This window comes from Morone saxatilis, unplaced genomic scaffold (assembly GCF_004916995.1).
Source record: "Morone saxatilis isolate NCDOM2014 unplaced genomic scaffold, NCSU_SB_2.0 Contig7, whole genome shotgun sequence".
Taxonomy (NCBI): Eukaryota; Metazoa; Chordata; class Actinopteri; family Moronidae; genus Morone; species Morone saxatilis.
In genome coordinates, this window is record NW_023340246.1 from 4,059,396 (window position 1) to 4,070,633 (window position 11,238).

Sequence of the window (11,238 nt, forward strand, 5' to 3'; positions counted from 1 at the left end):
ACTGCGGGGCTGACCAAGTTCTGATGAGAACTGATCATTCGCTGAGCTCCGGCTACTGTTCCCTCTCAGACGGCACATACTTAGACTACAGTGACACAGATTTACAACTCAGCAAACAACCTTTCAGACAGAGGTAGACAAACGCAGGCTTCTCATTCAACAACTGTCGCTGTGAGATTTTATCAGCTAGCCAGTTAAGCTAACGTCGGCTCCATTTGTTGGTTGCAGACGGCGTCTCCAGCTGCCTTTCTGTTTCCAGCTGCCTTGTTTTAAAACGAGAACCCTGTAAAAGGGTCTTAAACATGCATAATGCTAAAAGGCTAGAGCTGAATGACCCTGGCCAAAAGTCGGCACCCTCACCACCAAGTAAAGAAACAGCATTGGGTCACTACTGTAGGGTGAGCCAGTCAGACCCTACTCTTCCTCTCCACCAGACATGGCTTTATGAGGCTGTGGTTTGGCTGCGTCATCGCTGCGTCTTCAGATCCCACTGAGAGCGCTTCAGAAGTGTCATCAGAGCGTCCTGCCTGCTCGACGCTGTTGATTCGTGTATTTTGTCCTTTTTCCGTGATATTAGTGCTTCTATCATAGATAAGTTGGCTAAATAGTTCAGTGGTTTCTTTTTTGTCTGATTTAATTGTGTTTATTGTTGTTAATTTATACTTTTTTAATCTAGCATGAAATTAGCTCCAAACTCTGCACAGGGTATTTTATTTTGAAAATTGACCAGATTCTGTACTTCCTGTCAATGCAATCTGCTCTATGCTGCTAGTCGTGGTCGCGGCTTCTGTAAAGAATAAGAGAGAGCAGCTACGTATTGTCCACGGAGCAGAGCAGACAGACTCTCAGTCCTTATGAGTAGAGCGGGTCCTAACTTCGCCACCCTGGGAAAAACAGTTGCTTAGCTACGGTTGCTAAGCTATGATTAGGCAATTGGGGGGGAGGGGTTAGGCGAACAGTTAGCTGGTTAGCTTGATAGCAAAAACTCATTTCATCCTGACTGTGGTCTTCCCACTTTCCCTCCCTGTCTCAGGACGACAGCGCGGCGCACAGCGAGCACCAGGACCCCATCTCTCTGGCTGTGGAGATGGCTGCCGTCAACCACACCATCCTGGCCCTGTCCAGAACCGGAGGGGTCCCCAACGACATCAAGACGGAGTCCCTGGAGGACGAATGAACTGCACCGGAACTGGGATGGAGGAAGCGGAAGAGAGAAATGAGAGGGGAAAGGGAAGGAGGAGTAGAAAAGGGGGGCAGTGGGGGCTGAAAAAAAAGAGACCAAAATAATACTACTTAGTAAACCCCCTGAATCTGTCCCTCAGCCAGCCCCCTGCCAACTGTTCCTTCTCTCTCTGCTTCCCTCCTCCCACAAAGTCCATGTAAACAGTAATTACCCATCACCCCCACCCAACCTACCCAATATATTGACACAGCTGGCGAAATGGGTCACCATACGTCCTCTGATCTCCGTGAAAATGTTCCACGGAAAGAAGAAAAGGGGGGCAATCCAGGCCTTGAAACCCCCCCTCTCCCCTCCTCCCCCCAAAAAACGGTGGTCCTCGTCTGGGATTGCGTCTCCCAGCACCTCTTTCCCCCCCAATACACTCTCTCCTCACAGGATACCTCTTACTCTCTCCTCTCCTCTTCCTCACTCCCCCTCTCCTCCCCCTCTCCCCCCCAGCCTGGTTGTCTGAGCCGATCCTCAGTCTATCTCACCTCAGCGTCAACCTCAGAAAAATAACATGTACTGTATATATAATATATATATATGGTTCTTATGGTTCTCAGTCACACTCACCTCATGGTGTGCTACCTTACCTACCTACCTACATACCTACATAGCCCTCAAAATCCAACCTCTTCATCATGCAGTCCATCGGAAGAGCAGCCTCCGGCCAGTGTCTGGTCTGGACAGATGGATGCTGAGAGTCTCCGCCTCTCCCTCTCTGGCACCGAGGCATGGATAATACCGGACAGACGGAACTGTCCAGTCACTGTCTTCTACCCTCTGTAGTTATCATTCCTCAGCGGAGTGGCTTTCTGTTAGAGCTGCTGTTGGATGAAAAAACCTCTAAAAAGTCAGCTAAAAAAAGAAGTAGCCTTAATTTCATACGGACAACTACACCTTTACTTTTATGCAGTATACAGCAGGTTTTGAAGTTTTCTCCCCGACAACGAGGAAGAACAAGAAACTTTTTAGTACGCATATAAAATGCCAGAATAAAGTCCAACAGCAGCAGCGGTTTTAGTTCTTCCACCCGCATTTCCCTCTGTTTTCAACCCAAACAGCAGCTGGATATACGGTCATTTTGCCTTTAGTTTCCCAGTGCCACTATCGTTAAGTACTCGAGGCTACGAGAATCAATTTAGGCTCAATGTGATAATCAAGCAAACTTAAGCTATCTAATAAGGGGAATCGTGCTTTGTTTTTAACGTCATCCATGCCAAAGGAAAAGATGCTCGGAGCAAAAAGCGTAGAGGCTAAGCTAAGACTGATCTGAAAGCGGTATTCGCGTTCACCCAAAGCGATTTCTACTAACTCCTTTGGCGTACGTAGGTCGTTTCTCGCGCCCAGTGAAGCTTCTTGAGCCAGTGTGGCGTCAAATGTGGGCGTGGCACTACAGCAGGCCTGTGTCAGTAAAGATAGGTGTTAGCAGCCAGATATATAAAGATTCAAATACCCCTAAGCTATTTACTATTTGTTCTGTGACGCTGCCTCTTTATAATAGCCTAAAGAATGTGCTTTCAGAAGATTTTTTTTAATATCAGTGGTAAGAAATCTAAATCCACACTGGAAATGGTTTAGCATATCAGAACTTCTGAGACGGTTTCTGTTTTTATTTCATCTGTATAGCCTCAAAGGTAAAGCACCACTTTGAAGGGAATCAAATACATTTAAAGCGGTGACATTGGAAATCATTTTCCACTTTTTGTTTTTTGCCCCAGGTGGAACTTTTCCAAAACCATCTTTGAATGAAGATCATCGTAATGTTATAAGCAAAGACAAAGTGGTGTGTCCCTGAAAGGTAGAGTCCTGTTTCTGGGGGATCACCAATTGTCAAGTATTAGCGCTTTTTCAGTCTCAGACTGGAATCTTCAAATTGGCCTTAAGGTGAAAGGGTTCAAATAAAAGTTTAGATTTTTTGGGAAATATGCGTATTCACTCTTTAGTCGAGAGTTAGACGAGAAGATTGATACCACCCTCATGCTTGTTTGCTAAATATGAAGCTAAAGCCAGGAGACAGATAGCTTAGCACGAAGACTAAAGCAGATGGAAACAGCTAGCGGCTCTGTCTGAGGTAAAAAACTCAAATCTGCCCGCTAGCACCTCTGAAGCACGCTAATTAACCTGTTATATTTCGTTTTTATTAAAGCCATAATGTTACAAAAAATGAAGTTTAAAAACGTCAAGTTGACCGATGGTTACGTGCTGAAACAATTTTTTGGCACAGTGACGTCCTGCACGCCTTTTCTACTTTTCCAGGAGATATATGGTGTTGATCAGTGGGCTTTTTAGGTGCTAGTAGTTAAAGACTTTCACATTGGACAGAGCCATGCTGGCTAGCTGTTTGATCCTGCTTCCAGTCTCTATGCTAAATGAACTGTCGCCTTGGCGTTAGCTTCACATTTAGCTTCTTACAGTGGAAATGTAGAAACCATGTGTTGCTAGGTGAGTTTTTTATTATTTTTTTAAACTTGTGCCCAAAGCCAGCTATTATGCTAAGCTAACTGTCTCTTAGCTGCAGCTTCACATTTAGCGTACAGACGCGAGAGTGCTATCAACCTTCTCATCCGTCTCAGCCAGAAAGCTGATGAGCGTATTTCCCAAAATGCCCCACTGTTGCTCTGAAGGAACCCCTGCCTTAGCGATGGTTTTGGAGAACTGGGAAAATCTTCTACAAAGCAGGATTGAATAGCCAGGAACCCTCATGTAATTCATCATGTTTTAAATAGTCAGATATGGATATTGGTGATGCATCAAGTAATGGTATCTGGATCCTGCTTGTAGAACAGCTCCCAGCCCTGGGCTCTAGTCTAGTAAAGCTCTATTTAAATCTATTGCTTCTGTGTGTACGAAGCTGCGGATACAGTGACTCAGTACTGGGACCTGTGTTTCTAAAACAAAGGGTTGAAAGATAAAAACAATATGTATTTATACTCATTTTTTATGGTAATATACAAAAAAGAATGACATATGTTTTGAAATGAAACATGCTTTTATTGTTAAATTAATCATGCTTTTTCATTTCTCCTGAACTTATTTTTTATGTTATCATTTAAACCATTTTTTTGTGTGTCATCCCTTATTTGACTGAACAGCAGTCTCCCCTGTTTGTGTCTGAGGTAGAAAGCTATTTTGTGAGAGATGAATGATGATGCACCTTATTTAAAAAATAATCGCTCTTGACTTAGCTTAAAATGTAATCTACCTTCCCTTGAGCCTCCCTTTTGAAACAGCAAACGTCCAGTATACTATAATGGGGCTGGTGTGAACAAACATTTCAGTGCAGCTGCTTCACACACCGTATCGTATTAAATCAAAGCCCCAGTATGTGCTGTTCTCTCCTTAAAGAATCGACACACCAGACTCCATAGTGAAATCCAGTGATTTAATGTCGACCTTCCTCTTACAGACATTAGAATAACTACAATTACATATCTATTACTAAGTACTGACTGCATTTAGATTTGTATGAAAGTACAATTCATCTTGTTCCGTTGCCATACTATTAAAGTTATTGGAAACACAATAAAATTGTGTTTGATTATGTGGTTTGGTGAAATGTTCCATATCTGGAACTGTAAATGAACTGAAAATGTGTGTATGTTTGGCTACTGACACCCAAAACATATGAGTTAGCTATTCCCCTTCAGACCTCAGACTCTGATATAATGGAGGCACATTTTTAGAATTGACACACACTACTCACTTGCCAAGCAGTGAGAGTAGAGTGTATGTTGATTAAAACATTGTTCACCATCAACGGGCTATTGTAAGGATTTTTTCTATGGAGTTTGGTGTGACGTTCTCTCCCCATACAGAATAATAATATTGTATTCTAGAAATAGTGAAATAAGTTGTGCGTGGAAGGAAAAGACTACAAAGAGTGCATTTAGAGATTATTCTCTCACTATAAGACACTTAAATGAATTGCCTTAGTGTCTGAGAGATGCCACGGCCCAATTAGCAAGAACAAGTTTTAATCCAGCAGTATTTTACACGAGCCTTCAAGCTTGACAGAAATGTTTATGGGATGGAAAAGAACCCCCCCCCCCCCCCAGGTGCTCAAGAAGTAAAGATCCTGTGCTTTTCCAAGAGAAAACTGGAAACGCATTAATCTGAATAACGAGACAGAAACCTGAAGCAGGCTCTCCCACCCAATGTCGTGTGTACTCCAGTGGTAGTGCTTACTCTGAAGGGGTGTCCTCTCGTGGTGTGTCAGGGTCAACAAGTCTACATGTCCTTCTGTGTCCCCAGTGAAAACACCATCCACCTCATCCCAATATAGCTCTGAAAAAGAGGACTGAATGCTGTTGTATCAATCTCAAATCTAGTTATGTTCAAAATTACTGTATTGCCCATTTCAGAATTTAGTGCCTTTTTTGGACAGTAGACTGTTCTGTAATTAAGATGTAGTATATATACATTTTTTTGTACAGTTTCTTTGTTCATTTTTTTAACTTGTGTTTATTTTAGTATTATATATAATGTACAAGAGAATAAAGCTATATCAATGAGGCTGTTTCTGAGTCTTCTGGTTACAAATATCTACACAAATATGTCACGTCATGGCAGCAGAATGAAATTTATTTGACAATATAAAAAGTTGATTTTGCTTTTCATTATCAATATCATGTCTTCATTTTTAAATAAATAAGCAGTGAGGCAGTCAAAAAGATCAACTTGAATGCACAAGTATAAAATATCTTATTTACCAGACAAAAATTAATACTACATGCATTACAACCAACACAGTCCCTCGAGTATCCTTATATCTTGTTCAAATCAATGGGTTCCCATACACACACAATAATTCTAAACTTGCTAGCGAAAAATCAATCGACACACTTGCATGGAGACGAAGCTGATTAAAAATGTAAAATTTCAGTGTCAGAAAAAGGAGTGCAAGTTTTGTTTTATGAAACAGTAGAAATACACATTCAAGAGCTGAAATAAGCCCCAGGTAAATGGTTGTCAACCTACCAGCAGCACATCATTTGGTGGTTTATCACTAAGGCACATTTGCTGAGTAGTAGTCGTAATATTTCAAGGCACAAGAATAAAAACAAAACAGCATCCAATCAGACAATACCTGTAGGTACAGAGCAATTTACGACACTTGGAAGTCTATCCAGACATGCAGCTGCATAATACATGAACAGTGGAAATATGAGCACAGGAAGGTGTTGTGTAACCAAAATCAGACATCCACCGTTTAAAAGAAAAATGAATTACAGACAAATGGTTATTTGCATCTACAAATGTAAAAACATTCACATTTTCTGATAAAACATTCAATATGTGTCTGTAGTTTTCAATTACTAAGTACATTAGGTAGGGATACAGTCCTTAAACAGATGATGGGTGAGACGGTTCCGTCTACCAACAGAGGAGCATAGAGTGACTCATCTTGTGTCAACAGCAGATACAGTGAAGCCTGTAGCAGATCTGGCCAAATAAAACACTGGATTGTCATTCTTTCTGAAAGCGTACCCTATAATCACATCAACCAGCTGCTGCATGTGGGTGATGGCTGAGTGGGTGTCCGGCAATTAGCCGTTTAGCAGATACTGAGCCTCTCAAGTGTTCCACGACTTGCGGTTCTCTCCTCTGCTGCGGCCGCTCAATGCCCCGCCACCTTCACCTTTGGCCAGAGCGGTGAGGGCTGCCAGGTTCGGGCTGGATCCAGACAGGTTGGCACTACGGCGCTTTTGCTGCTGATGCTGGCGACGGCGCTTAGCGCTACACCGGCTCACCCTGTCCGGCCTTACCAGCACCCCGTAACCAGGGTTACAGTGGAAGTAGTGCTTGCCACCCACTGAACCGTCATTCTTCCCTGGAGAGAGGCAGAAAAGGTTTGTTTGAGATTCTGAGTGGGGAGAGAACTAAGAATAATGTACACAGAGAATGCAGTGAGGTCAGGTCACGGGGTTGGGCGCTGTTCTACTCACCTGCTGGTACCTCCAATTCCACTCCCACCCAGGTACCCTCTGCAAAATCTGTGGGTCCAACGTAACGCACGGTGCCGCTCTTATTGGTGCCCACGGTCACAAACTCCCCTTCTTTCAACCAGTCAGGAAGAACAGTATTAGCGGCTGCATCTCCCTCCTCAGAGTCAGAGATAATTTCCAGGCTTTCCATCGGCACAGAGAGGTTGAGTCCTGTCCCAAGGCTGCTGGCCCGGTCCACCTGCGCGGGCTTGTCCTCCTCCTCGACCAGAATACGATGAAAGGATTTGAGGTCTGAAGACTTCACTTTCTGGATCTTGAAGGGGTTTGCCACTGAGACATCAGGTTTGGAAGGCTTAACACTGAACAGAGAAGGATCCGGAGTTGTGGTGGCCTTCGAGGACACACTGGCAGCTGCGTTCTGTTGGACTTCATCTGTGGTTGAGGATGAAGTCGGGATGGAGGTGCCATTTGGGTTTGAGATCTCAGGAGTGGCCTGTTCCTCTGATGTTCCTTGAAGAACCAGATCTCCAGATGAGGCAGGAGCTGGAACCAAGAGTTCAGACACAGGCGAGATCAGATTTGGAGCTGGATCTTGAGCACTGTTGAAGGTTGTTTGGTCTTGTTTGGGCTGCTGCGGCTGACAGACGACAGACTGGCTTTGATCTTCTTGTGCATACGCTTGTGAAAGATCAGCTTCTTCTTCATCAGTGGCAGCTACCTCGAGTTCTGTTTGTGAAACTTCTGTCTGTTTGGTTTTATTCTCTTCGACTAACAAAGAATCTTTAAGTGGCTCCGAATTGTCTAATTGTTCTGATCCAATGTGATCAATTGTTGAGTCTGGCTTTTGTTTGGACTGGCGTGGTAAGTCTAATTCTGCAACTGAATCAGGTTCTTCTTGCTCCTTCAACTGGACTGATGGAGACTGATCTGGTTCTTGTTGACTCGGGTTTGAATCTGATTCAGTATCGTCTGCTTTGGATGGCGTGGAGTCCGTTCTCTCTTCATCGGCTTTACCGTCCAAAACCAGCAGTGACTCCTGATACTCTGATTGGTCCACAGGAAAAGATTCAGGATAGGTCACTTTGTTGTTCTCTTCATCCTCATATGGCACAGCGTCAAAGCTGTCGGCTCTGCTGCGGGAGAACGGAGGCAGGTCCCAGCTCAGGGTGTAGACGTCTGACAGAGTTGCTGTAGATATGCTACTCGAGATGTATCCGCTCGATGCTTCGCTCGGGCTGGGGATAGAGTCGTCCGTCTCCGGGATGATTGGCGGTGGTAGGGGCACGGATCTGGGGCTCTCTATTTGGAAGTCGGGAGGAATGATTTCCTCAATCGGAACCTAAGAGGGAAACCATGGCAACGGTAGTGACATAAAATGCACCCAAGGGATGAATCCTTGTCTGAAGGTCTGTAGAAATTACAATACTGTACTATCGATCTGAACTACCGATTAGAATGCACATGTTTTGGTCTCGTCGTCTCCTGGGGGAAGTATCAGGATCTTTAGCTGCTAAACACTCTACTATGTTCACAAGCTAGTTGCTTACTTTGTCTGTCTGCTGTTTGTTGGCGGCCATGTAGTGTACAATCGGTTTATCTGAGCTTTTCCACTGGAAAAAGCTGCTTGCTGCCACTAAATCCTACACACATTGATATAAACATACTGATTAAAGCAGCTTTAAAGAGATCTCTACAAACCTGTACAGACAACGTAATGCCACGCTGCGAGGCTAATTAAGTTACCAACTGTGTCTGCCAGTTATTGCAAAACAAAACAGGAAACAAAGAAAATAAAAAAAGTTAAAAGTACAAAGTGAACTGCCATCCATTAAACCGTCCTATAAACCAAAAAAGCCATCTAGACATATACAAATAAGATTACAACAAAATAATAATAAAAACTCATAATTAAACTGCTTTTATTATCATTTACCACCATCCCATTTTACAGATAGCTCCAGAGTAATATTGGTGAGAGTGTTTGTATGATTGTGATTCAATAGTTCCTGCAAGGAAAACATGTCTTTAAATGATGACAAATAAAATGGTTTGGCCACACACGAAAAGTCAGTTTACATGTCTGCATTCCCGGTACATACAGATACCTGTAACACCATCCGGGGCATGGGGGAACTTACTGGCTGCTGCGGTTTGCTCATGCCCTCTTCAACGCTGGCTGACTGCACCATGATGCGAGGCAAACTCTGCGACAGGAAAGGGAATTTAAAAGATGTTCCGTTAATGACATTTTAAACAAAACGCAAAATCTGTAAATTAGCGCTGAAAGGTTGTCAAGCAGATTTCAAGATGTAATCACGAGCAAGTCGGCGTCATTTCGGTCCGGTTTGGAGCCAGAGATTAGACGTTAATATAAGCCTGTAGATTTCCAAACCTGTTCATTAGACAGCGTGCGTGAAGTTGTGATTAGCTGCTGTGAGGGAATTAGAAAAGCTCGGGCTTTAGCGTGACAGTAAGACAGAAACAGAGCCTGTGGGGAAAAAGTTAATCTACCATTCTAGAAAGATGACAGATACTGTAGGCTGAACTTCACACTGTACTGCTCTCCCTGGCGGCCGCACTGAATACTAAACTAGGATAACTAACTAGGCCAGTTGGCCATCTGTTACAATATATGAGGAGTGCACAGACATATGCCATTATTGCGTATAATCACTTTAGCACATCAATAAATTAGAAAGGAGGAAATATGGAGCGTATTCTAGTGATCAGCAGTCAATATGTTGATATGAGATGCAGAAAGTGCAATAAAAATATTTGTTCATCAGATCACTCAGACAGATAATCATGATAAACTGGTAAAACAATCAGGATAATTGCACCGTAATTATAATTGCACCCATAATCATTTATCCCTATTCAGTATTCTAGTTACCTCTTTACACTCGATATGATCTGTCAGCTGATTAAATATTGTGTGTGATTTGCTTCTTAACATTTTTTATTTTTATTTGAAGAGGGCAATAAAAAAAACATATCTCATCATCTTATATCTTGAGATATTTTCAGATGTTTAATAAATTGGGACAATTGTTAAACTGTGCGTAACAGTCACAGGATATTAATCAGGACGATTGTTGGACTCCCATGCATCACATTCATTCTTCCAACGCTGCTGATCATAAATGAAGTGGTCTGATTGGGCTCTCTGTGCTTTTGCTGTGAGCAGAGCGGCAACCTACATGGGCAATATGTCGACCATCAGAGAGAAGGTCAAACACATCTACCCGAGCCCTCTGTGGCTCTGGACAGTACACCTGCAAGTCAACACAACACGTCAGGTGCACAACAACTGACCTCTGCTGTGATCACTGTAATATGGACACATCGGTTTTCATTAAAAAGGATTAGAAAGAATCGAGAAAGGTAGCCCGCACATTAAAATATCTGTTTTAAGTCTTTTGGGGCATGTCCAAGTCTCAAGTCCTGGAGGGCAGGTTCAAGCAACCACATTATCAAGTTGTCAAAGGCTGAATGGTGACCGTTAAAGTGACAGGATGTTTGAACGTTTTCCTTTCAAACCTGTGTGATTCTTTACTTTTATTTTTATGCATCCTACTAACAACAACCACCTGATACAGCTGATTCCTCTGTGCCATAGAGCTCTATTGCCACACTGTGTAAGTACTCACTGTTCCTATTAGTGTACTCCTGTTTGAGTGAAGTTAACCTTGTCACAGTGACAATGCTAACGTGCAGATTTTAAGCATGTTTACCATCTTAGTTCAGCGTGTTAGCAAACTACCGTTGAGGCTGATGGGAATTTGTTTTGCAGGTATTTCTGGTCATAAAACACACGATTAAACCAATTCTGACCTGATGATGATGCCAACAGGATCCACAGTGCTGTTTCAGGTCATATGTGTGACCCATTTGAAAGCTTTCTGTCCTCTCTAGACAGATACTTTACAGATACTTTGTCAACAATAATAAAAATATAAAGTGCCGCCAGCTTTATACTTTGATACGTGTGTGTGTTATACATAACTGAGACCACATTCTTTCAGTACATAGGCCTAATAACTCTTTGATCAGGACTTGTCATTT

At 42.9% G+C, this 11,238-nt stretch overlaps 2 protein-coding genes across 2 annotated transcripts in view; one reads left to right on the forward strand and one right to left on the reverse strand.

Annotated features, from left to right (window-relative positions):
* Window positions 1–5,741, forward strand: part of hmbox1b (homeobox containing 1 b) — a 23,592-nt gene extending 17,851 nt beyond the window's left edge. Inside the window, exon 12 of the mRNA XM_035678101.1 lies at window positions 1,034–5,741. Within this exon, the coding sequence (XP_035533994.1) occupies window positions 1,034–1,177 (144 nt within the window). The 3' untranslated portion in view covers window positions 1,178–5,741. The remainder of the gene's footprint in view (window positions 1–1,033) is intronic.
* Window positions 5,742–5,783: 42 nt separating this feature from the next.
* The window catches only part of LOC118340935 (kinesin-like protein KIF13B), a gene marked incomplete at its 5' end in the record, with an annotated part of 32,813 nt that continues 27,358 nt past the window's right edge, over window positions 5,784–11,238 (reverse strand). The window contains 3 exon segments of the mRNA XM_035679101.1: window positions 5,784–7,058; window positions 7,174–8,512; window positions 9,312–9,377. Coding sequence (XP_035534994.1) covers window positions 6,802–7,058; window positions 7,174–8,512; window positions 9,312–9,377 — 1,662 coding nt within the window.